Below are 23,401 nucleotides of genomic sequence, written 5' to 3' on the forward strand. Positions count from 1 at the left end.
GACCCAGACTTAGCCTGTGTCCATGCTCTTCCATCAGGGTGAACGTGGACCCCCAGGCCCCGTGGGACCTCAGGTGCGCTCACTGATCCCGATGCCAGTGCCGGCTGACCTGGGCTCAGAATCACCTCCTGGGTCTGACTTCTCACGCTTGACACTCCACTGGCCCTGCCCCTGCCCCTCCACTCCTGCTCACATGCAGATTCTAACTGTCAGTCTCAAGGACCTACTTTGAACTTCCTGACCTTGCAGAACTGACTTGACTTCCACTCACTGGGTCTCTGTCCTCTTAAGTCCTCATCTCCTATGGCCCCTTCTGCCACAGCTAGTGCCTTTTCACCATCACCTTCTGCTCTGCCTGTCTGGACTCTCATTTCTGTTCCCCTCCCCCAGGGGCTGCCGGGAGTTGCTGGACGTCCTGGACCCGAGGGTCCCGAGGTGAGTCTGTGAAGTGGGTAGTGAGGCCCACAGTGGGCGTGTTCTCTCCTGGGCTCATACCTTCTCCACACTCAGGGACCACCGGGACCTGCTGGCCTCCGAGGAGAAAAGGTAGGTCATATGTCCTTGGTGGCCTAGTGTCCACCCACCCCTGTCCCCTTGCCAGGGATTGAGGCAGGTGAGACACTGGGACTTTGGATGTGACCCTTGTCCTGATCCTTTCACTACAGGGGGAGCCTGGTCGGCCAGGAGATCCTGCAGGCGTGGTGAGTGAAGGGATGTGGGCCTCTGAGCACAGCTCGGCCCCTGAGCAGTGGTCTCTGCCCGCAGCTGGTCTTCCCAGCTGTGGTCCTGTAGCCTTGGGACCCTGTGTAGGCTCAGAGCTCTGTGATTCTCCTTGCCCGGAGAGGATGCCCCCTGACTCTTGGCTTTGCTCCTATGACCCTGTGGCCATCATCTAGTCCATGGGCTCCGCATCCCCTGCCCTCATCCCAGCAGTGACCTTGTAGTCACTGTGTAATCCCGACTCCAATCAAGACTGTCATGCTGGGAGTCGGGCGGTAGCGCAGCGGGTTAAGCGCACGTGGCGCAGAGCACAAGGACTGGCGTGAGGATCCCGGTTCAGGCCCCCGGCTCCCCACCTGCAGGGGAGTCACTTCACAAGCGGTGAAGCAGGTCTGCAGGTGTCTATCTTTCTCTCCCCCTCTCGGTCTTCCCCTCCTCTCTCCATTTCTCTCTGTCCTATCCAACAACAAGAACACCAATCATAACTACAACAACAAGGGCAACAAAAGGGAATAAATAATAAATAAATATTAAAAAAAAAAAAGACTGTCATGCTGAGGTGCCCGGATGGGGCCACACTGAGCCTGTCCTGTTTGTTTTCAGGGAGCTAGCGGTGCTGGAGCCAAGGGAGAGAAGGTCAGTGGCTTGAAGGAAGGGCAGCTATTACTGGGTTGAGGTCAAGGTCAAAGGACCTCTCTCTGGCCTCCTGGGAGACCCCTGACGGTCTTGAGCTCACGACTGCTGAGCTATGGAGATCGTGGACTTGGGCTGCAGCTGATGGTTCTTTTACCTCCAGGGAGATGTGGGGAGCAGTGGGCCTAGAGGAGCTGTCGGGCCCAAGGGGGAGCAGGTGAGTGACGGGACAGGTGGGGGCAGGTCAGAGTCGTGCCCCTGGTTAGTTAGTTACCTTTGCCAGATCACTGATCAGCTTGGGTGTATGGTGGTGTGTTGGGGGGGGGAGTTTGAGCCTTTATGATGTCTCCCCTGCCCCCCCCCCCGATTAAAAACAAAAGGTTGATTTATTATAGTGGTTATGGAGGTGACACAGTGGATAAAGCATTCGAATTTTAATCATGGGGGCTGGGCAGTGGCACAGTGGGTTAAATGCGCATGTTGCAAAGCACAAAGACCAGAGTAAGGATCCTGGTTCGAGCCCCCAGCTCCCTCACCTGCAGGGGAGTCGCTTCACAGGTGGTGAAGCAGGTCTGCAGGTGTCTATCTTTCTCTCCCCCTCTCTGTCTTCCCCTCCTCTCTCCATTTCTCTCTGTCCTATCCAACAATAACGACAACAATAACAACAATAATAACAACAACGATAAACAAAAAGGGCAACGAAAGGGAAAAAAAAAGAATTTTAATCATAAGGTCCTGAGGTTGGTCTCAAACATCTGGTATAGCAGAACAATACTCTGGATCTCTCTCCTCCACCTCTTCAAAGACCTACACAGCCGCACTTACATACAAAGACACATAAACATACACACAAACACACACACATATACACACAAACACATGCATGTATGCACAAACACATACACACTACACACGTACACACAAACACATGTAAACACACACATATGTACACACATACATGCACAGATGCACATACATTTTAAAAATATTTATTTATTTATTTTCCCTTTTGTTGTCCTTGTTGTTTTATCTGGAGAGAGGAGGGGAAGACAGAGAGGGGGAGAGAAAGACAGACACCTGCAGACCTGCTTCACTGCTTGTGAAGCGACTCCCCTGCAGGTGGGGAGCTGGGGGCTCGAACTGGGATCCTGACGCCGGTCGTTGTGCTTGGCGCTGCGTCACACATACGTTTATTATGAGAGACTAGGGGAGAGAGCAAGGAGCACTGCTCAGGTCTGATATATGGAGGTTCTGGGGATTGAACCTGTGACTCTGGAGCTTCAGGCATGTAAGTCGGTGTTCCAGCAGTCCGGGCCATCTCCCCTCCACCCCAACTTGTGATCCCTCCACCCACAGGGCCCACCTGGACTGAGTCTCTCTGGAGATCCTGGCCCCAAAGGGGACCGTGGAGAGCGGGTGAGTGAATATGGGAAAGGAGGTGGCCCGAAGGAGGTGAGGTGAGGTGAGGTGGTTCCTTGCAGCCCCCACTGAGTCTTGCCCCCTCTCCACACACTGCAGGGTCCCGTTGGCCTCACTGGCAGAGCTGGGCCCCCGGTGAGTATCTGCCGCCTTGGGTAACCTCAAGGTTTCTGGGGCCACCTCCCCTCAAGGGCCGGTTGCCACGTGCAGCTTCTCTCCTGCTTCTTCCGTAGGGTGACGTGGGACCCCCTGGAGAAAAGGGAGACCCCGGGCGGCCCGGCCCCTCCGGACCTGCTGGTTCCCGAGGACGAGACGTAAGAGGGTGGACTGGGGAGTCCCGGGACACGGGAGAAGGGGTGGTGCCAGCATCACTGGGCTTCCTGGGACCAGGACTGACTTTCCTGTCTCAACAGGGTGAAGCTGGAGAGAAAGGTGACGAGGGCCCCCCGGTGAGACTTCCCACCCTGGGTCTGACCTTGTGTTGCTATGGCTGTGGGCGGGGTCGTCCCTCCCTGTGTGCTCTGGCTGGTGCCCAGCCCTCTGCCCCCACTACGACTTAGCTGAAGTCTAACCAACGTTCTCGGCTTTCACTTCTCACCAGGGCGACCCAGGTTTGCCTGGAAAGGCTGGCGAGCGTGGCCTTCGGGTGAGATGAGCAGTGGGTGGTGGTGGGGGGCAGACTGGAGGTGGGCTCAGAGTTGGGGGTCACCGGAGCATCCACAGGGATGCAGGGGTGAGGGGATTATGGGAGTCTGTCTCAGACCAGTTCTCTCCCCAGGGGGCACCTGGAGTCCGGGGGCCTGTGGGGGAGAAGGGAGACCAGGGAGACCCTGGAGAAGATGGACGAAATGTGAGTGCTGACCTCTGTCTGACCTTTAAAACCCCCCAACTTTCACCTACGGACCACCTGATTGCCCACCCTTAATTCTGCCCCCTGCAGCCCTGCAGTGCTGAACCCTCACCATCCTCACTTCCTGTGACCTTATTTTTGAATTAATATTTTATTTATTTATTTATTTATTTGATAGAGACAAATTGAAAGGAGATAGGGAGATAGGGGGAGAGAGAGAGAGAGAGAGAGCCCTCCTTCCCCACTTGTGAAGCTTTCTCCCCTGCAGGTGAGGTCCGGGGACTTGAACTTGGGTCCTTGCACACTGTACCACGTGCGCTCAACCATGTGTGCTAGCATCTGGCCCCCTGTAACCTCTTTTACACCACCCCAGAGCCCACCAGGATCCTGATGTGTCTTTTTTTAAAAATATTTTTATATTTATTTATTTCCTTTTGTTGCCCTTATTTTATTGTTGTAGTTATTATTGTTGTTATTGATGTCATTGTTGTTGTCGTTGTTGGATAGGACAGAGAGAAATGGAGAGAGGAGGGGAAGACAGAGAGGGGGAGAGAAAGACGGACACCTGCAGACATGCTTCACCGCCTGTGAAGAGACTCCCCTGCAGGTGGGGAGCCAGGGGCTCGAACCAGGCTCCTTACACCGGTCCTTGTGCTTTGCGCCACGTGCGCTTAGCTCACTGCGCTACCGCCCGACTCCCCCCGACGTGTCTTTATGGTGCTTCCAAAGTTCCTCAGACCACTGCTTGCCCCGAGTAACCCTGAGCCCCGACTCTGTAGGGCAGCCCTGGAACATCTGGACCCAAGGGTGACCGTGGGGAGCCGGTGAGTCATGTTGGGGACCAGGGGGGTTGAGAGTTCTGGTCCGCAGGCTGAAATGGGAACATCGATGGCCACTTTCAGGCCTGCCCTGCCTTGTGGAGACTCCGACTCGGGGAGCAGGGGTGAGTCTGAGGCAGACCCAGTCATGCACTGGGGCCTCGGAGGTCCTGTTAATTACAATGACTTCCTTCTCCAGGGCCCCCCAGGACCCCCTGGACGACTGGTAAGAACGAGCTGGGTCTAGTCCTCTATTGTCTCCGGTTCCTGCCGAGACTCTACTCTGTCACCCTGTCCACAAGCCTCCGCTGTCCACTGATAGTGTCATGGGTCTCGTAGCCCCTCACTGGCCCCCACCTCCCCCCACCGTCCCTACCTCCCAGCGTTGACCCATTCTTCTCACTGGCTGTGCCTCTCACAGGTGGACTCAGGGCCTGGAGCTGGAGAGAAGGTATCGGGGCCTGTGGGTGGGTGAGGCTGTGAGTACAGGGAAGCAGGCCACAGCCTCTCGGCAGGCCAGTTCCTGCAACAAGCTGATCTCTGCCACAGGGGGAGCCTGGGGACCGCGGACAGGAGGGCGCTCGGGGGCCCAAGGGCGACCCTGGGGAGAGGGTGAGTGTGGATGGTCCCATGGGGAGGTGTGGAGCTATGAGGGGCCAGCTCTGATTTCTTCCTCTCTCTGTCTTCAGGGCACCGCTGGACTTCGGGGGCTCCCAGGCCCCCAGGTAAGTGATGGGCTTGGCCCCGTCAGCCTAAGTCCTCATTTTGCTCTCACGTCTCATCTGACTTTGTTCCTTCCAGGGGGACCCAGGTGTTCGAGGCCCAGCAGGAGAAAAGGTGAGAGAGTGTGTGGAGGTTTTCCCCTCCTCTCCTCTCCTCTCCTCTCCTCTCCTCTCCTCTCCTCTCCTCTCCTCTCCTCTCCTCTCCTCTCCTCTCCTCTCCTCTCCTCTCCTCTCCCCTCCCCTCCCCTCCCCTCCCCTCCCCTCCCCTCCCCTCCCCTCCCCTCCCCTCCCCCTCCCCCTCCCCTCCCCTCCCCCTCCCCTCCCCCTCCCCTCCCCTCCCCCTCCCCTCCCCCTCCCCTCTCCCCTCCCCTCTTCCCTCCCCTCCCCTCCCCCTCCCCTCTGCCCTCCCTCCCCCTCCCCTCTGCCCTCCCTCCCCTCTGCCCTCCCTCCCCCCTCCCCTCTGCCCTCCCTCCTCCCTCCCCCCTCCCCTCTGCCCTCCCTCCCCCCTCCCCTCTGCCCTCCCTCCCCCCTCCCCTCTGCCCTCCCTCCTCCCTCCCCCTCCCCTCTGCCCTCCCTCCTCCCTCCCCCCTCCCCTCCCCCTCCCCCTCCCCCCTCCCCCTCCCCTGCCCCCCTCCTCCCCTCCCCTCCCCTCCCCCTCCCCCTCCCCTCTGCCCTCCCCTCCCCCTCCCCATCCCCCCTCCCCTCCCCCCTCCCCCTCCCCTCCCCTCTTTCCTCCCCTCCCCTCCCCTCCCCTCCCCCTCCCCTCCCCTCCCCCTCCCCTCTTCCCTCCCCTCCCCTCCCCTCCCCTCCTCTCCTCCCTCCCTTCCTTCCTTCCCCTCTCCCCCCACCCCCCATCCCCCCACACTTTCTCTCTTTTTCCTAGAGCACGGTTCAAGTCTGGCATTGGTGGTACTGGAGATTGAACCTGGGCCTCATGCATGAAAGTCATTTTTTTTTTTTGCCTCCAGGGTTATCGCTGGGGCTCGGTGCCTGCACCATGAATCCACTGCGCCTGGAGGCCATTTTTCCCCTTTTGTTGCCCTTGTTGTTGTTATTGTTATTGTTGCCATTGCTGTTGTTATTGCTGGATAGGACAGAGAGAAATGGAGAGAGGAGGGGAAGACAGACAGGGGGATAGAAAGATAGACACCTGCAGACCTGCCTTACCACCTGTGAAGCGACTCCCCTGCAGGTGGGGAGCCGGCGGTTTGAACCAGGATCCTTAAGCTGGTCCTTGCGCTTTGCACCTCGTGCTCTTAACCCGCTGTGCTACCGCCCAACTCCCAGCATGAAAGTCTTTTTGCATAACCATTATGCTAGCTCTCCTACCCCTTATTTTTTATTTTATTTTCTTTAGTACTTTATTTGGGGGTGAGTGGTTTACAGTACAGTTGTTGACATGTAAGTACAATCTCTCCCCGTGAAGGGTGGCTGTGTGTCTGCCTGCGCTTAACCTGCTGCGCCACCGCCCGACTCCCCCCACTACCGTTCTTTATTATAACGAAGACACATGTATTGATAACATCAATTTTCAGAGAGCAAACTTCATAAAGGCATATTCATTTAAAACAGACAAATGTTTACAAAAACGCTTTTTTTTTTTTTTAAACCAGAGCACTGCTCAACTCTGGCTGATTGTGCTGCGAGGGATTGAACTGGGACCTTGGTATCTCAGGCATGAGAGGCTCTTTACATAGCCATTATGCTATCTACCCACACCCTCAAAAAAACTTAACTTAAATTTTTTTGCCTCCAGATTTATTGTTGGGGCTCAGTGCCAGCGCTAAGAATTCACTGCTCCTGGAGGCTTCCCATTTTGTTGCCCTTGTTGTGGTTGTTATAGCTGTTGTTGTTGTTGGACAGGACAGAAAGAAATCATGAGAGGAGGGGAAGACAGAAAGGAGGAGAGATAGACAGACACCTGCAGACCTGTTTCACCGCCTGTGGAGCAACTCCCCTGCAGGTGGGGGCTTGAACCTGGACTCTTAGGTCGGTCCTTGCACTTTGTGCCATGTGCACTTAACCCGCTGTGCTACTGCCCAGCCCCTTTAACTTAAATTTCATAGTTGCGGGAGTCAGGTGGTTGCGCAGCGAGTTAAGCACACATGGCACAAAGCCCAAGGACTGACATAAGGATCCCGGTTCGAGCCCCCGACTACCCAGATGCAGGGGAGTTGCTTCACGGGTGGTGAAGCAGGTCTTCAGGTGTCTTCTCTGTCTTCCTCTCCTCTCTCCATTTCTCTCTGCCCTATCCAACAATGACAACAATGACAACAACAATAATAGCTACAACAACAAAAGGGAAAAAATAAAATAACTTCATTATGTCCTACAGGAAAATCAATAAAGGTAATATTTCTGAGAAAAAACTGTTTAGCATTACAAATTTAAAGTGTATATTTAAAACTTTTATACAGGTAGGGGCCTGGGCAATGGTGCACCAAGTTAAGTGCATATAGTACGAAGTGCAAGGACCAGTGTAGGGATCCCAGTTCAAGCCCCCAGCTCCCCACCTGCAGGGGAGTCGCTTCACAAATGGTGGAGCAGGTCTGCAGGTGTCTGTCTTTCTCTCCAGCTCTCTGTCTTCCCCTCCTCTCTCCATTTCTCTCTGTCCCTTCCAACAACAATAAAATTGAAAAAAAAAAAAAAAAGGCCTCCAGGAGCAGTGGTTTCACAGTGCAGGCCCTGAGCCCCAGCCATAACCCTGGAGGCAAAACCAGAAAAAAAGATTATACAGGGGGAGTCGGGCGGTGGCGTAGTGGGTTAAGCGCACGTGGCGCAAAGCGTAGGGACCGGCGTAAGGATCCCGGTTCGAGCCCCCGGCTCCCCACCTGCAGGGGAGTCGCTTCACGGGCGGTGAAGCGGGTCTGCAGGTGTCTGTCTTTCTCTCCCCCTCTCTGTCTTCCCCTCCTCTCTCCATTTCTCTCTGTCCTATCCAACAACAAAGCAACGTCAACAATGGCAATAATAACCGCAACGAGGCTGCAACTAGGGCAACAAAAAGGGGGAAAAATGGCCTCCAGGAACGGTGGATTCATCGTGCAGGCACCGAGCCCAGCAATAACCCTGGAGGAAAAAAAAATAAAAAAAAAAAAAGATTATACAGGAATTCCATCAGGAATTTATTTAAAACTTGCATTGCTACCTAATCATCTATCTGGGGGGGGGGGGAGTGTAGTTTTTAAATATGTATATGTCAAAATCAAAAGTTAATTTTCCATTTATTGGCAACTTAAAAAATTCAGGGTTGGGGTGAAAGAGAGAGAGACCTGCAGCTCTGCTTCACCACTTGGGAAACTTTCCCCCCTGCAGGTGGGGGCCAGGGGCTTGAACCCAGGTCCTTGTGCGCTGTAACGTGTGCACCTATCCAGGTGCGCCACCACCCGGCCCCATCTATCCTTCACCTGCCGTTATTACCAACTCTTTGGCCTTCCAGTCCAGTTTTCTGGAAAGCAGTTTGGCGGTGGTGAAGTAGAGACACATTGGCATGAAGGTTTTTTGGTTTTGTTTTCAGATTTTTTAAAATACTTATTTATTTAGTATATGTATATAGATAGAAATTGAGACGAGGGGAAATAGAGAGGGGGAGAGAGAGAGAGAGAGAGACCTCTGCAGCACTACTTCACCACTTGTGAAACTTTCCTCCTGCAGGTGGGGGCTGGGGGCTTGAACCTGGGTCCTTGTGCACTGTAATGTGTGCATTCAGCTGGGTTGCCAACACCCAACCCTTTTCATCTTTAGAGAGAGAGTGTGAGAGAGAGACCAGACTTGGCTCTGGCACATGCAGTGCCCAGGATCAAACCCAGGGTCCAGTACATGTTAAGTCCTGTACTCTACCCACTGAGCCACCTCCCCAGCCATGGGATGTTGCTTTTCCTGTGAGCCAGGGCTGTCAGACCCATTTTATCCTTGTAAGACTCTAACCACTCTGCTTTCCTCAGGGTGACCGGGGCCCTCCTGGACTGGATGGTCGGAATGGGCTGGATGGGAAACCGGGAGCCATTGGCCCCCCAGGACTGCATGTGAGTCCCGAGTCCTGATGGTCCTGGGGGGGGATCCCTCTCTCTGCCTTTTCGTGTGGCCCTACTCTCACCAGGCCTTCTGGCTGTGATGAGCTCTGGGAACAGAACTCTGCCCAGCTGGTGCTGTGGTGCTATCACATGGGACCAGGAGTCCTGTCAGTGGGCAGTGCCCCTGGCCCCACGACTGCTACAAGCTCCCTAACTCTGAGTTTCTCCTCAGGGTGCTACAGGCAAAGCTGGGGATCCAGGGAGAGACGTAAGTGAGCAAAATGCTGGATGGAGGGGGGCTTGGGGTCCCACATAAGCTGCTGCCAGCTTGTCACATCACAGCACCAGTGGAACCGGGCGCACGGGTCCAGCCTTGTCCTGGGGGTTGGCTCCAGCCCTAACATGCAGATTTTAGGCAGAATCCCACTTTCTCTCTTTGTCTCTCTGGCGGTGGCGGGGGTGGGAGTGGGGTGTTAGACTTCCCCAAAGCCCCAGAGACTCTTTCCATTGGAGCATCACAACCTCCCCTCACCTCACCCCCACCCCCCCCACACACACAACTCACAGGCTCTGTCTCAAGAGCTCTCAGTGGCACCTCCCCAGAATGGTGCCTCCTCATTGGAGGGGGGTCTTAGTGGAGGCCTCCCTGTCCCTGGGGTGTGCCCCAGGGGGTGGTGGCCTGCTGGCCCTTTCTGTCCTAGCAAAGACATTTCTTTTATATATATATTTATTCCCTTTTGCTGCTCTTGTTGTCTTTTATTGTTGTAGTTATTATTGTTGTCGTTACTGATATCATTGTTGTTGGATAGGACAGAGAGAAATGGAGAGAGGAGGGGAAGACAGAGGGGGGAGAGAAAGACAGACACCTGCAGACCTGCTTCACCACCTGTGAAGCGACTCCTCTGCAGGTGGGGAGCTGGGGGCTCAAACTGGGATCCTTACGCCGGTCCTTGGGCTTTGCACCACGTGCGCTTAACCTGCTGTGCTACCGCCCGACTCCCAGCAAAGACATTTCTTTCAGGGACTCCCGGGTCTCCGAGGAGAACATGGCCCAGCTGGCCCCCCTGGAGCTCCGGTGAGTCCAGGCTTTCATGCTGCCCTCTTTCCCCTTTCTTCCGTCACCCCAGTCCTGACTTCTGCCCACTGAACTGTCTCCACAGGGCAAACCGGGCGAGGATGGCAAGCCTGGACTGAATGGGAAAACCGTGAGTATCCAGAGCCAACACAGCCGCCCCCGCAAATGTCCACAACCAAGTGTGCAGACACACACGGGGGCAGACATGAGCTGGGATGTGCGAACCCCCAGGCAGCAGCCCAGACACACAGATACCCCCTGAAGCCTGGGCCCGTGCGTACTTGGGCAGCCTTGTGGTCAGCATGAGTCACCAACTCGGTGGATGCAGTGACCAGTGCCCAGATGTCCGGGCTTACGCATGCCAGGACAAACCTCGGGCACAGGAGGAGGCACAGACACAGGCTGAGAGTTGCAGGCTGGAGACAGCAGTGCAGGGACGCCTTCACCCTGAGTCAGGTGCTCAGACACGGACCCTGTGCCACGTGGCTTTGTGCTGTCTTGACCCACGTCCCTCACATACGTGTGACCGTACACCAAGAGAGTAAATGCAGATCCTCAGACACCTGGTACACCTGGTGTGTGCAGGACACACGGACACACAGGTCAGACGGCAGCATAAACATACCCAGCACATGTGCACTCAGCACACAAAATTCAGTAGAGGGGCCGGGTGGTGGCGCACCTGGTTGAGCGCACATGTTACAGTGCACAAGGACCCAGGTTCGAGCCCCTGGTCCCCATTTGCAGGGGGGAAGCTTTGCAAGTGGTGAAGCGGGGCTGCATGTCTCTCTCCCTCTCTGTCTCTATCCAATAAATAAATAAAGATTAAAAATAGCAATCAGTAGGTGTGGAGTTGTAGCTAGGAAGCCAGAGGTGGGCGGACACAAGCAGCTAGGTGTGCAGCCAGCAAAGGTACTCCGCAGACAGACGCCCACTCAGAGGGCCACGGCCACACTCAGGCTCAGGAGACAGACGTGGAGCTACCGGGGCAGACGCACAGACATCTGGGACTGGCCACGATAGCGCGTGTTGAGCTGACATGAGCCTTCTCTCTGCAGGGAGAGCCTGGGGACCCCGGAGAAGATGGGAGGAAGGTAAAGCCCCTCACTGGACACCTGCTCTGGCCTTAGCTCGAGCCGTGTCTGAAGCACTTGTCTTCCTTAGGGAGAGAAAGGAGAGTCGGGTGCCCCTGGCAGAGATGTAAGTGTTGGCTTCTTTGCAATCTCTGGCCCCCAACTTGCCCCTGTGCTTGAGGCTCCCCTCCTCGGGGTCCTGATGCTGGCTGTGTCCTCCACAGGGTCACGATGGTCCCAAGGGTGAACGTGGAATTTCCGGCAGTCCTGGGCCCCAGGGTCCCCCTGGCCTCCCAGGGCATGTTGGCCCTTCTGGCCAGGTGAGTGGTCAGGGTAGTTCTGGGACCTGGGGAGAATAGGGGCCATTCTGACCCCACCCCGGGCCCTGCTGGGACACCATGGTCTTGTGTTCTGCTGTATTTCAGGGTTTCCCTGGCGTTCCAGGAAGTGCAGGCCCCAAGGTGAGTGTGTCTCACAGTGCTCAGCGGTGAAGGTGAAGGACTGGCCAGGGCTGAGGCCATTTCCCACCATTCCCTGCTCTTTGTTCTCAGGGTGACCGTGGGGAGACTGGACCCAGAGGAGAACAGGTGAGCCCCCACCTTCTTCACCTGCCCAAGTGACCACAATGCCAACATACTGAGTCCACCAACTTGTCTCTTCCGTCTCCAGGGCCTCCCTGGGGAGCGAGGCCTGAGGGGAGAGCCTGGCAGTGTGGGGGTGAGTGTGACACTTGGTCCTTGACTCATTTGCAGGCCGGGGACCCCCTTAATCACCCTTTATTATTGCCACGAAGCCACGCAGTTCTGTCCCCCAGGCCCACTTCCATGTTCTTTGGGACTCCTGCAGCTTACACTCAGTGGTGGGAGTCCTGCAGGGAGGGTCTTCCAGGGGCCTCGCACCCTTCCACCCAAAGGTAGAAGGCCTCTGGTCAAGAGGACATGGAGGCTGTTTGGGGGACACAGTGGGGTAGAGGCAGCCTTCAACCAGCTTGTGTCCCCAGAACGTGGAGCGTTTGCTGGAGAACGTTGGCATCAAGGTAAGTGGTGGGTAGGGTGGGGAGTGGACGGGGGCCCTGGTGCCAGGGCAGCGGGGTTGCAGTCATGGCTCTGCTCTCTGGACCCTCAGACCTCCGCCCTTCGAGAGATCGTGGAGTCCTGGGATGAGAGCTCAGGCAGCTTCCTGCCGGTGCCAGAGAGGCGGCGTGGCCCCAAGGGGGAGCCAGGCGAGCGGGGTCTCCCGGGCAAGGAGGTGTGTGGTGGCTGCTGGGGCTGGGGGCTATGGAGGGTGCACCTGGACAGCCCCCAGCGCTTTCTCTCCTCCTCCAGGGCCCTGTTGGCTTTTCTGGAGACCGTGGGCCGAAGGGAGAGCGAGGAGACCCTGGCCCTCAGGGCCCACCTGGCCTAGCTCTTGGGGAGAGGGGCCCCCCAGGATCTCCTGGCCTTGCCGGGGAACCTGGGAAGCCTGGTATTCCAGGACTGCCAGGCCAGGCTGGGCTTGTGGGGGAGGCAGGAAGGCCTGGCGAGAGGGTGAGCCTGGGGCTGAGTGGGGGGCGGGGTGGGTCGGGAGGCCTGGCACCCCGACACAGCTCCCAGCCTTCTGCTTACTCTTCAGGGAGAGCGGGGAGACAAAGGAGACCGAGGAGAAGAGGTGAGCTGGGAGCGGCTTTCTGGGCAGGACTGGCTGGAGGCCGTGCCAGGGCAGCCATGTTTCCTTCCTCTTTGCAGGGCAGAGTCGGTCCCCCTGGCCCTCCTGGCGCCCCTGGCCCCCCGGGCCCCAAGGTGATCACCCTAACCCTGCCCTCAGCCCAGGTGTCTCTGACCCCAGACCGCTGGGTCCCTGTGTCCTGCGAGGACCCTCGCTTCGTGCTGCTGTGACTGACACGGCTGTCCCCTCCGCCTTGTGCTTGTAGGTGGCTGTGGACGACACAGGCCCCGGGCTCCCTAGACAGCAAGGACCCCCTGGACTCAAGGGCGCTAAGGTCAGTGTGTGGGACCAGCCTGGGGACGCCACCTGCCACAGCCCCCGGGTCTGACTTGCAGTGTCATCCCCACAGGGGGAGCCAGGCAGTGAAGGCGACCGAGGCCCCAAAGGAGACAGGGTGAGAACTCACCCCTCCCTCGCCCTCCCCAGGGCAGACCAGGGTGTGTGTGGGGGACTCGTGACGCTGACCCGCACATGCATGTGGCACTCTGCTTGCAGGGCGTTCCAGGCCTCAAGGGAGACCGGGGAGAGCCCGGGCAGAGGGGACATGACGGTGGCCCGGTGAGTCCCAGCCCCTCAGACCGCGTATGCTGGCACAGGGCTCTCACTTGGGTGGCCCTTTGGGTAGTGCCTGGGACCCGGGGACAGTGGCAGTGTGCCCTGATGTCTGTTCTCTCCAGGGTCTCCCAGGAGAGCGTGGCGTGGCTGGACCTGAAGGGAAGCCGGTGAGTGTGGTGGGAGCAGCCTGGCCGGGTCCCTCAGGAGCCCACACGATGCCTGTGCCCGTGTGAGAGAGGATTGTCTGAGAGCGGGCGACGTATGTGTGCTCAGGACCCTCTGTGTGACCCATGGGGCCATCCCTGGGTGGGGGGCCTGAGCTGGGGGCATGCATGTGGGTGGCGTGCACCCCAAGCAAGGGCCTCCAGAGGGTGGGGATGGAGGCTCAGCGGCCCCCTTCTCTATTCAGGGTCTGCAAGGTCCCAGGGGTGCTGCTGGTCCAGTGGTGAGTATCCTGTCTCCCTCATCCTTCCTGTGTCCCGTGCCTGCCCCCAGTGGTGAGTACCACTGCCTCAGTTTCCCTGGTTGGGATGCAACTGGCTCCCCTCCTGTCAAACTCTCTCTTCCCATCAGGGTGGCCACGGAGACCCTGGGCCGCCTGGTGCCCCGGTGAGTGACGGGGAGGCGCTGTCTGTCAGGGTGGGAGGGTCTCCACTGACAAACCAGCCATGTTTGTGTTAGTCTCTGACTCCTGCTTCTGACACTTCTCTAGGGTCTTGCTGGCCCTACAGGACCCCAGGGACCTTCTGGTCTGAAGGTGAGTAGAAGCAAGTGCAGGTGGGAGTAGGGTGGTAGAGCAGCGGGTTAAATGCAGGTGGCACAAAATTCAAGGACTAGCGTGAGGATCCCGGTTCAAGCCCCTGGCTCTCCGCCTGCAGGGGAGTTGCTTCACAGGCGGTGAAGCAGGTCTGCAGGTGTCTATCTTTCTCTCCCCCTCTCTGTCTTCCCCTCCTCTCTCCATTTCTCTCTGTCCCATCTAACAACTACGACATCATCAACAACAATAATAACTATAACAACAATTAAAAAAAGGGTAACAAGGAAAAATAAATAAAAATAAAAAAGAATAGTCTTATAAAAAAAAAGAAGCAAGTGCAGGTATGTGTGGTGTGGGGGATCAGGGACCCCTCCAGTCATATCCCTGACAGCAGGGAACCTGCCACCTGCCACCTTCCCGGGATGCTACCCCGCAGTGAGGCCGGGCACCAGGGCTGGGGCTGAGGAGCCTCTCGTCCTCCTGTGGCCTCATACAGTCCTGGTTTTTGGCAGGGGGAGCCGGGAGAGACAGGACCACCAGGCCGGGTGAGTAGCAGCCTGCGGGCTGGACTGGGAGCCCGTCGGCCCGGCCCTGCCCTGAGCCTTTTCTCCTCGCAGGGTCTGCCTGGCCCTACAGGGGCTGTGGGGCTTCCCGGCCCCCCTGGCCCTTCAGGTCTTGTGGTGAGTGACTTCCACCATGTCCCTGTCCCCTGGGCCCCATATGCTCTCGTCACCTCCACTGTGCCTGTCCCAACCCCTTCCATCTGACCTGTCTCCCGCAGGGTCCCCAAGGGTCGCCAGGTTTGCCTGGACAAGTGGTGAGTCCTGGGGGTCAGGGCTGGGCTCGTGGGGCCGGGAGTCAGCAGGCAGGCCCCTGACAGAGCCCCTCCCTCTCAGGGGGAGACGGGGAAGCCGGGAGCCCCAGGCCGTGACGGTGTCAGTGGAAAAGATGGAGACCGGGGAGCCCCCGGTGTGCCGGTGTGTGCCGGGGTGCTGCTGGTTGTGTGCCGGGGAGGGGGCAGCTGGGGGGCAGGGGAGTGAAGAGGCCGAGGTGCTCATGCTGCTCTGCCCTGCCACAGGGGTCGCCAGGCCTGCCCGGCCCTGCTGGACCCAAAGGAGAACATGGGCCCATGGGGGCCCCTGGCCAGGTAACCTCTGACCCTGCCTCCCCCACTCTTCCGGCTGTCCTGCCTCACCCCCAAACCTAGGGTGGGTGGGGAGAAGGGAGGAGGCCAGGCAACTCACCAGACGCTTCCCACAGGCTGTGGTGGGCCCCCCCGGAGCCAAGGGAGAGAAGGTGAGTGTGTGGGAGGAGGGGGGCAGTGTCAAGACATCCCACTGAGCCCTCCGTCTCCTCTTCAGGGAGCCCCCGGCGGCTTTGCTGGAGACCTGGTGGGCGAGCCGGTGAGTGCAGAGCCTAGCAAGGCTCGGTGTACCCCCTCGAGCCCCGACTTCACAGTGGGCCCTTAGCCGATGCTGGACCTTGGGTCTCGTTCCCCTTTGACCTGATGTCTGTTTCCTCCTGACCTTTCTCTGCAGGGAGCCAAAGGAAACCAAGGACTGCCAGGGCCTCGGGGCGAGAAGGTGAGGCGGCCGGGCCCCGGCGGGGCGCAGGCAGTAAGGGGTACAGCTTCTGGCCCCATGTCCGATGTCCTCACTGTTCCCTCCGCAGGGTGAAGCTGGCCGTGCAGGGGAGCCTGGAGATCCTGGGGAAGATGTGAGTCTGGGGTCTCAGATGTCTGGGAGGGGCTGAGGAGCCCAGTGGTCAACCAAGGGCCATGGCGGGACCGAGTCCAGCTGCCAGCCCCAACGCTCCTGGTCCTGGAGCACGCAGCGCCCGACTGCTTCACTCCTGAGACCTGTTATCTGTGCTTCCCTGTCTTGTCCTGTGGCCTCACCTCAGTCGGGTCCGTGCTGCACCTTTTGGTGTTGACTCTCTGCTCTGGGAAGCCAAGGGCATGTCTGTGGGCACAGCTTGGATCCTGGGCTGAGTCTCTGGCACTTTCTGGGATCCCAGGACTCTACACTCATGCCAGCAATGCCTTGCGTCTGTGGGTCTGCCAGAACCCCGCGCTCTGTGGTCACAGCTGACCTTCTTGCCCTCACCGAGGAGTTTTGCGATGGCTCCCTGCTTGCCTGCCTAAGCTTTGTTCCCAGCTTGGCCACATCTGAGCTCCTCTGGGGGTATGCTGAGGCCATTTCTTTCTTTCTTTCTTTCTTTCTTTCTTTCTTTCTTTCTTTCTTTCTTTCTTTTTTCAGTGTTTTATATTTATTTATTTATTTTCCCTTTTGTTGCCCTTATTTTTTTTTATTGTTGTAGTTATTATTGTTGTTGTTACTGATGTTGTTGTTGTTAGATAGGACAGAGAAGAATGGAGAGAGGAGGGGAAGACAGAGAGGGGGAGAGAAAGACAAATACCACCAGACTTGCTTTACCACTTGTGAAGCGATCCGCCTGCAAGTGGGGAGCCGGGGGCCTGAACTGGGATCCTGAGGCCATTTCTAAGCTTTGAGTTCATGCTCTTATCTTCTCAAGTATCCATTAAAGAGAGTTTTATTTATTCCTCTGACAGAGATACAGAGAGAGAATGAGAGAGGTCAGAGCACCACTTAGGTCTGGTCTAGAGTGGGACGGAACCTGGGTGTCAGGCGGACCTCAGGGCTGCAGGCCCGGTGTGCTGGCCTGTGCCACCATCCACCCTCTCAAGTGCTGTTCGCTCTGTTGTCTTAGGGTCAGAAGGGGGCTCCAGGACTCAAAGGCCTCAAGGTGCGTGCGCTCTGAAGTTTCCTGCTGGAGGTTGTGGCGCTGAGACTCTCAGACTCGCCTGACCCCTCTTTTCCTTGAAGGGTGACGCAGGAATTGGGGCCCAGGGCTCCCCTGGACCAGCTGGACCTCCGGGCCTGAAGGTGAGTTTGTCACCTCATGTGCTGTGCCCTGTGGACGGGGAGCCCCTGGCCCGGGAGGAGGCGGCGTTCTGAGACCAGTGCTGGGGAGAAGTCTTGCCGGGACCACACCTCCGTTTTCTGTTTTTCTTCCAGGGGGAATCGGGCCCTTCTGGACCCCCCGGTCCTCCAGGTGTTGTTGGGTTTCCTGGGCAGACAGGCCCTCGAGGAGAGATCGGTCAGCCAGGTCCCAGTGGAGAGCGGGTGAGGGCACTTGGTGACGTGGGCACCCCTGCACTTGACAGCGGGTGGAGCAGAGGAGGGGCTCAGACTCTGCCTCGTGGGCTCCCAGTCGTGGAACCTTTCTGAATCGCTCTCTGCTCCTGTTGCCTCACTTCCTCTGCAGGGTCTGGCAGGTCTTCCGGGGAGAGAAGGCGCCCCGGGGCCTCTGGGCCCACCTGGACCACCAGGGCCTGTGGTGAGTTAGGGGCCCTAGCGCCCATGTGGCCCTAGCGCCCATGTGGCCCCAGAGTCTGCCCACAAGGGACATGTGCAGGGTCTGTGCATCCTGTTTGTTGGGCATGTGTGCCCCTCAGGACACAGGACCCTCATCTTACTCTGCCCACAGGGGGCGCCCGGGGCCTCTGGACTCAAAGGAGACAAGGTAGATGGGCCTTTGTGCTGGCTGTCTGCTCTGCCTGTGTCCCTGCCTCCCCTGCCCCCCCCCCCGCAACGTTCTCTGACCATGTGTCGCCCTCTGTCCCCACTGACTGCCCTCACTAATGTCCGGTGTCCCGTTGATCCAGGGAGACCCAGGAGCAGGGCTGCCTGGGGCCCGAGGCGAGCGTGGGGAGCCAGGTGTCCGGGTATGTCTGTCCTGTGCAACCTTAGCCCATTACCAGAGTGGCGCTCGTGCAGTGCCCCTCTCCCCGCACTGAACTTGATGTCACCATCCAGGGTGAAGATGGCCGCCCAGGCCAGGAGGGACCCCGAGGACTCATGGTGGGTCCCTTTGGATGTGGCTTCTGTCCCATGTCTGCTCTCTGACTCTCCAGTTCTCCTCATCTTCTCTCTGGTCCTTCATCTCCCCTGTTCCACCTGGGACCTCTTCCGTCATTCCTTATCTGACTCCTTGCTCCCCCAAACTCCCTTAGTTCACGGTCTTGTTCTCACACAGGGGCTCCCAGGTGGCCGGGGGGAGCGTGGGGAGAAGGTAAGGACGAGGGGAGAGGTTCCTGGGGTGATGGGTGTGGGGATGGGCTCAGGATTACTAGTGAGATTCACCTCCTCCCAACAGGGAGATGCAGGAACCGCAGGACTCAAGGGTGACAAGGTGAGCGTGGCCGTGGGGGAGGGTGGGCCGGGACCAAGGCCTTCCAGACTCCTCTGACTGCCCCTTGTCTGCTCAGGGAGACTCGGCCATGGTCGTAGGGCCTCCGGGGCCACATGGTGCCAAGGGGAACGTGGTGAGTGAGTCTGGCCCACGCACACACTAAGTCTCTCACGGGCGAGGCCTGGACCGGGGGATCTGTGAGCTCACACTTCAGAGCCCCCTGCACTGACTTCTGATCCTGATGCAGGGTGACCGGGGGCCTCGAGGTATGGATGGAGACAAAGGACCTCGGGGGGACATCGGGGACCCTGGAGAGAAGGTGAGGGGGAATGGAGGGCTTTCTGTGGGGTCCTCTGAGCTGCAAGGCTATGGGTGACCTGTGAGGACAGAAAGGGGAGAAGGGGTCTTTCTGCGAGTCAGAAGGGAGGGGTTCTGGGTTGAAGAAATAGCCCGTTTGGGTAGTGTGCTACTTTGCCATGTTTGCAACCCGGGTTTGAAACCAGTCTTCACCACAATGAAGGAAGCTGTGGTCTCTTTCTTTCTCTCTGCCTCTGTGTGAAAGCACGGGGCCGGGCAGTGGCACAGGTAGGTAAGTGCACAAGTCACCGTGCACTGGGACCTGGAGCCTCCCACCTACGGGGAGAAGCTTCATGAGCGGTGAAGCAAGTGTTATCGGTGTCTCTCTCTCTCCTCTTCCTATTTCAATTTCTCTCTGTCCTATCAAATAAAGTGGAAAAAAATCCAGTGGCAGTGATGGATTCATCTGTAGAGGTACCAAGTCCCAGTGATAATCCTGGTGGCAATAAAAAAAATGAGGAACAAGAAGCAGGGTAGGAGAGACAGCATAATGGTTATGAAAATAAACAAAACTCATGCCTGAGGCTTTGAGGTCCTAGGTTCAATCCCTAGCGCCACCATAAGCCAGAGCTGAGTAGTGCTCTGGTTAAAAATAAAAAGGGGGTTGGGTGGTAGCGCAGTGGGTTAAGCATACATGGTGCGAAGCTCACGGAATGACATAAGGATCCCGGTTCGAGCCCCCGGCTCCCCAACTGCAGGGAGGTCTCTTTACAAGGAGTGAAGCAGGTCTGCAGGTGTCTGTCTTTCTCTCCCCCCTCTCTGCTTCCCCTCCTCTCTCCATTTCTCTCTGTCCTAGCCAGCAACAATGACAGCAATAACAATAATAATAACAACAACAACAATAAACAAGGGGCAACAAAAAGGAAAAAGTGGCCTCCAGGAGCAGTGGATTAATAAAGCAGGCACTGAGCCCCGGCAACAACCCTGGAGGCCACCAAAAAACAAGAAAGAAGGAGGGAACGAAAGAGAAAAGAGAAGGGGGGGCTCTCTGAGCCTTCGCTCTGTGGGGTGGCGGAGAGGACAGCGGCGCTGTGGAGAAGCCCGGAGCCAGGAGCGCAGCTGTGAACGGGCCTCTGGGGGGAGGGCCAGCACCTTGGCTGATGGGGTTGCTCTGGGTGGCACTAGGAGTCCAGTGGTGAGAGGGAGGGGCTGATATCGGGGGTGCCAGGGTGTGGCATGGGGTGGAAGGTGACGGGAGTGGTGCCCCAGCTGGCGGGTTCTGGGCACCCTGCCTGCTTCTGGCCTGGACCCGACATGACATTTCCTGTCCTGGTCACTCCCACAGGGAGCCAAGGGAGAGCCTGGTGACAAGGGCTCCACGGGGTCTCTGGGAGCACGTGGACTGACCGGACCCAAGGCAAGTGCCGTCCTAGGACCCTAGAGCCCTAGTGCAGGCCCAGGGCCATGTGGGAGACACCCATCCCATGGATGTCCTCTGAGCACTAGGTACCCCCAGCCTCCTGGCTGCTGGCCACGTGTGTGTGTGTGTGTGTGTGTGTGTGTGTGTGTGTGTGTGTGTGTGTGTGCGCGCACAGGGTCTGTGGGCATCCCGGGGCCCGGCTGCATGTTCAGCAGGGTGAGGCCAGTGCCGGGTCAGCTGCCACCTCCCTGTCTCTGTTCCCCACAGGGCGAGCCTGGCACTGCAGGGCTCCCTGGTGATCCGGTAAGATGTCCCTGTTCCCACAGGCACCTCCAGCCCCACAGGGCCCCCACCTCCCTGTGCTGGCCTTTGACCTTAGAGTGGCCCAATATGCTCATGTCAGTCACCCCATGATGGTCCCACCCACCCGCTGACCCCTGCCCTTGGTGACCTTTGTCTCCATGAAAAACCCTGTCCCTCCACTGGCCCTGGTCTCCAGTGGTGACACTAATCCCCATGGCATGTTCCCTGTCCATGACTCTCCTTGCTTCCCACCGACCTCGCCTGACCTCACACTGGCCTCTGTCCCCACAGGGATTGCCAGGAAAGGATGGAGTCCCTGGTGTCCGAGGTGACAAAGGAGACGTCGGCGTCATGGGGCCGCGCGGCCTCAAGGTTGGAAAGTGACTGGACTTCCTGTCCTCCTCAGGAGGGCCTGGGGTTGGAGGGGGAGGGACCTGGAGTCAGGTCAGGTCTTGGGCCAGATGTTGGGGTGGCCAAGGCTGAAGGTGGAGCGTTAGAGCAGAGGTTGTGCCCAAGGTCAGTTTAGAGAGTTGGTCTCCGAGTGAAGAATCTGGAAGTCACTTTTTTAAAATAAATATATGTTTATTTACTTATCATTCTTTTCCCTTTTGTTGCCCCTGTTGTTTTATTGCTGTTGTAGTTATTGTAGTTATTATTGTTGTCGTCGTTATTGGATAGGACAGAGAGAAATGGAGAGAGGAGGGGAAGACAGAGGGGGAGAGAAAGAGAGACACCTGCAGACCTGCTTCACCGCCTGTGAAGCGACCCCCCTGCAGGTGGGGAGCGGGGTTCTTGAACTGGGATCCTTAGCCTGGTCCTTGCGCTTAGCGCCAAGTGTGCTTAACCTGCTGCACTACCGCCCAACCCCCTGGAATTCACTTTGTCCACCTGCTTTTCTCTCTCAGGGTGAACGGGGGGTCAAGGGAGCCTGTGGCCTGGACGGTGAGAAAGGAGATAAGGTACAGACAGAGGTGATGGGGGTGCGGGCAGTCGTGGGGCCTGGGTCGGGACCAGACGCTGAGCTCTGCCCTGACTCCTGCAGGGAGAAGCTGGTTTTCTGGGCCGTCCTGGGCTGCCGGGACGCAAAGGAGAGTCTGTGAGTGTGGGCAGCCCGCAGAGTGGGGAGACTGTGCGCAGGGGAGGGGGTAGGTGGGGCAGGACCCAGCTCACAGCTTCTGTTCTCCAGGGGGAGCCAGGTGTGCCCGGCCCATCGGGGACCCCTGGGAAGGAGGGTCTGATCGGCCCCAAGGTATGTGGTCTCTGCTGAATATCACAGAGTCAGCAGGGGACAGGGACAGGCGCAGTAGGTCATGGGGGTTTGGGACAAGGAAGCTTATGGGAGACTGTGAGCTTTGGGGCCAGTGGTGGCGCACGCCGGCTAATTGCACACGTCCCTGTGTGCAAGGACCCGGGTTCGAGCCCCCACCTGCAGGGAAAACGCTTCATGAGCGGTGAAGCAGGTCTGCAGGTGTCTATCTTTCTCTCTCCTTTACTTTCTTCTTCTTCTTCTTCTTCTTTTTTTTTTTAAATATTTATTCCCTTTTGTTGTCCCTGTTGTTGTAGCCTTGTGGTTATTATTGTTGTTGATGTCATTCATTGTTGGATAGGACAGAGAGACATGGAGAGAGGAGGGGAAGACAGAGAGGGGGAGAGACAGACAGACACCTGCAGACCTGCTTCACCGCCTGTGAAGCGATTCCCCTGCAGGTGGGAGCCGGGGGCTCGAACTGGGATCCTTAGGTCGGTCCTTGCGCTTTGCGCCATGTACGCTTAACCCGCTGTGCTACCGCCCGACTCCCTTTTCTTTTTTTTTTTTAATATTTATTTATTTATTCCCTTCTGTTGCCCTTGTTGGTTTATTGTTGCAATTATTACTGTTGTTATCCTCTCTCCTTTTCCATTTCTCCTCCCCTCTTAATATCTCTCTGTCCTATCAATTAAAAATAGAAAGAAAAGATTTAAAAAAAATTTTCTGTCAAGAGCGATGAATTTGTAGTGCAGGGGATACATAGCCCTAGTGGCCTTGAGTTATGGCCACAGGAGGGATTTGGTATTAAGGAACAGGACGGGGGGCAACAGGGGTTGTGGTGTGTGGGGTCAGTGGAAGAGGCTGCAGTGTCTCTTTGAGGGAATCAGGTGGAGTCAGGGCCGGGGGTGTTACGGTGGTGTTGGGGGTCTTTGGGCAGAGTGAGGGTTTGGGGCTGGTTGGCTCACAGGCTCACGTCAGGGAAGGTCACCCTCGTTAGAACAGTGGTTTCGAGGGACCGAGCTGGATAAGGTCAAGGCTGACAGGCCTGTCATTCTTTCTGTTCTCAGGGTGACCGAGGATTTGATGGGCAATCTGGACCCAAGGGTGACCAGGGTGAAAAGGGGGAGCGGGTAAGTCGCGGCCGCGGTCACGGCAGTGTGAGGTACTTGTTCCGTTTGGAAGTGGGTCTGTCTTTGGAAACTGATCACTGAGCCTGGCTTACATCTCCCCAGGGACTTCCAGGAATTGGGGGCTTCCCAGGCCCCAGGGGCAGTGATGGCACAAGTGGTCCCCCTGGGCCACCTGGCAGTGTTGGCCCCAAAGGCCCTGAAGGACTTCAGGGTCAGAAGGTAAAAGGTCCCTGACTCCTGCCGAACCCCGTTCCTGGCCTTTCCGTCTCTGACCTGTGACCCTCAGCCCACCCTCTGAACCTATGACCCCCCACTTGTCCTGCCCGCACACACTGCTTCTGGTTCTGCTCACTTGGTCCTTACATCTGACAGGGTGAGCGAGGTCCCCCTGGAGAGAGCGTGGTGGGGGCCCCTGGGGCTCCTGGAACCCCTGGAGAGAGAGGGGAACAGG

General features: G+C 57.6%; 1 protein-coding gene across 1 annotated transcript in view; it reads left to right on the forward strand.

Moving 5' to 3' along the window:
- Nucleotides 1-23,401, forward strand: part of COL7A1 (collagen type VII alpha 1 chain) — a 40,894-nt gene that overhangs the window by 15,299 nt on the left and 2,194 nt on the right. The window contains exons 43-111 of the mRNA XM_060204673.1: nucleotides 38-73; nucleotides 391-435; nucleotides 511-546; nucleotides 666-701; nucleotides 1,324-1,356; nucleotides 1,517-1,570; nucleotides 2,710-2,769; nucleotides 2,872-2,907; nucleotides 3,006-3,086; nucleotides 3,186-3,221; nucleotides 3,374-3,418; nucleotides 3,551-3,622; nucleotides 4,402-4,446; nucleotides 4,640-4,666; nucleotides 4,862-4,891; nucleotides 4,990-5,052; nucleotides 5,130-5,165; nucleotides 5,242-5,277; nucleotides 9,104-9,184; nucleotides 9,405-9,440; nucleotides 10,194-10,247; nucleotides 10,333-10,377; nucleotides 11,306-11,341; nucleotides 11,412-11,447; nucleotides 11,545-11,640; nucleotides 11,746-11,781; nucleotides 11,872-11,907; nucleotides 11,990-12,037; nucleotides 12,321-12,356; nucleotides 12,446-12,568; nucleotides 12,646-12,846; nucleotides 12,932-12,967; nucleotides 13,045-13,098; nucleotides 13,230-13,298; nucleotides 13,374-13,418; nucleotides 13,520-13,582; nucleotides 13,702-13,746; nucleotides 13,989-14,024; nucleotides 14,153-14,188; nucleotides 14,292-14,336; nucleotides 14,849-14,881; nucleotides 14,954-15,016; nucleotides 15,118-15,153; nucleotides 15,233-15,313; nucleotides 15,415-15,483; nucleotides 15,597-15,632; nucleotides 15,698-15,739; nucleotides 15,875-15,919; nucleotides 16,008-16,052; nucleotides 17,067-17,102; nucleotides 17,183-17,242; nucleotides 17,375-17,482; nucleotides 17,625-17,696; nucleotides 17,847-17,882; nucleotides 18,025-18,084; nucleotides 18,176-18,220; nucleotides 18,396-18,431; nucleotides 18,516-18,551; nucleotides 18,628-18,684; nucleotides 18,799-18,870; nucleotides 20,194-20,265; nucleotides 20,536-20,571; nucleotides 20,863-20,943; nucleotides 21,477-21,530; nucleotides 21,614-21,667; nucleotides 21,758-21,820; nucleotides 22,888-22,950; nucleotides 23,053-23,169; nucleotides 23,323-23,400. Coding sequence (XP_060060656.1) covers nucleotides 38-73; nucleotides 391-435; nucleotides 511-546; nucleotides 666-701; nucleotides 1,324-1,356; nucleotides 1,517-1,570; nucleotides 2,710-2,769; nucleotides 2,872-2,907; nucleotides 3,006-3,086; nucleotides 3,186-3,221; nucleotides 3,374-3,418; nucleotides 3,551-3,622; nucleotides 4,402-4,446; nucleotides 4,640-4,666; nucleotides 4,862-4,891; nucleotides 4,990-5,052; nucleotides 5,130-5,165; nucleotides 5,242-5,277; nucleotides 9,104-9,184; nucleotides 9,405-9,440; nucleotides 10,194-10,247; nucleotides 10,333-10,377; nucleotides 11,306-11,341; nucleotides 11,412-11,447; nucleotides 11,545-11,640; nucleotides 11,746-11,781; nucleotides 11,872-11,907; nucleotides 11,990-12,037; nucleotides 12,321-12,356; nucleotides 12,446-12,568; nucleotides 12,646-12,846; nucleotides 12,932-12,967; nucleotides 13,045-13,098; nucleotides 13,230-13,298; nucleotides 13,374-13,418; nucleotides 13,520-13,582; nucleotides 13,702-13,746; nucleotides 13,989-14,024; nucleotides 14,153-14,188; nucleotides 14,292-14,336; nucleotides 14,849-14,881; nucleotides 14,954-15,016; nucleotides 15,118-15,153; nucleotides 15,233-15,313; nucleotides 15,415-15,483; nucleotides 15,597-15,632; nucleotides 15,698-15,739; nucleotides 15,875-15,919; nucleotides 16,008-16,052; nucleotides 17,067-17,102; nucleotides 17,183-17,242; nucleotides 17,375-17,482; nucleotides 17,625-17,696; nucleotides 17,847-17,882; nucleotides 18,025-18,084; nucleotides 18,176-18,220; nucleotides 18,396-18,431; nucleotides 18,516-18,551; nucleotides 18,628-18,684; nucleotides 18,799-18,870; nucleotides 20,194-20,265; nucleotides 20,536-20,571; nucleotides 20,863-20,943; nucleotides 21,477-21,530; nucleotides 21,614-21,667; nucleotides 21,758-21,820; nucleotides 22,888-22,950; nucleotides 23,053-23,169; nucleotides 23,323-23,400 — 3,786 coding nt within the window. The remainder of the gene's footprint in view (nucleotides 1-37; nucleotides 74-390; nucleotides 436-510; nucleotides 547-665; nucleotides 702-1,323; nucleotides 1,357-1,516; nucleotides 1,571-2,709; nucleotides 2,770-2,871; nucleotides 2,908-3,005; nucleotides 3,087-3,185; nucleotides 3,222-3,373; nucleotides 3,419-3,550; nucleotides 3,623-4,401; nucleotides 4,447-4,639; nucleotides 4,667-4,861; nucleotides 4,892-4,989; nucleotides 5,053-5,129; nucleotides 5,166-5,241; nucleotides 5,278-9,103; nucleotides 9,185-9,404; nucleotides 9,441-10,193; nucleotides 10,248-10,332; nucleotides 10,378-11,305; nucleotides 11,342-11,411; nucleotides 11,448-11,544; nucleotides 11,641-11,745; nucleotides 11,782-11,871; nucleotides 11,908-11,989; nucleotides 12,038-12,320; nucleotides 12,357-12,445; nucleotides 12,569-12,645; nucleotides 12,847-12,931; nucleotides 12,968-13,044; nucleotides 13,099-13,229; nucleotides 13,299-13,373; nucleotides 13,419-13,519; nucleotides 13,583-13,701; nucleotides 13,747-13,988; nucleotides 14,025-14,152; nucleotides 14,189-14,291; nucleotides 14,337-14,848; nucleotides 14,882-14,953; nucleotides 15,017-15,117; nucleotides 15,154-15,232; nucleotides 15,314-15,414; nucleotides 15,484-15,596; nucleotides 15,633-15,697; nucleotides 15,740-15,874; nucleotides 15,920-16,007; nucleotides 16,053-17,066; nucleotides 17,103-17,182; nucleotides 17,243-17,374; nucleotides 17,483-17,624; nucleotides 17,697-17,846; nucleotides 17,883-18,024; nucleotides 18,085-18,175; nucleotides 18,221-18,395; nucleotides 18,432-18,515; nucleotides 18,552-18,627; nucleotides 18,685-18,798; nucleotides 18,871-20,193; nucleotides 20,266-20,535; nucleotides 20,572-20,862; nucleotides 20,944-21,476; nucleotides 21,531-21,613; nucleotides 21,668-21,757; nucleotides 21,821-22,887; nucleotides 22,951-23,052; nucleotides 23,170-23,322; nucleotide 23,401) is intronic.

The sequence above is a fragment of the Erinaceus europaeus genome, chromosome 12 (genome assembly GCF_950295315.1).
Source record: "Erinaceus europaeus chromosome 12, mEriEur2.1, whole genome shotgun sequence".
Lineage (NCBI taxonomy): Eukaryota > Metazoa > Chordata > Mammalia > Eulipotyphla > Erinaceidae > Erinaceus > Erinaceus europaeus.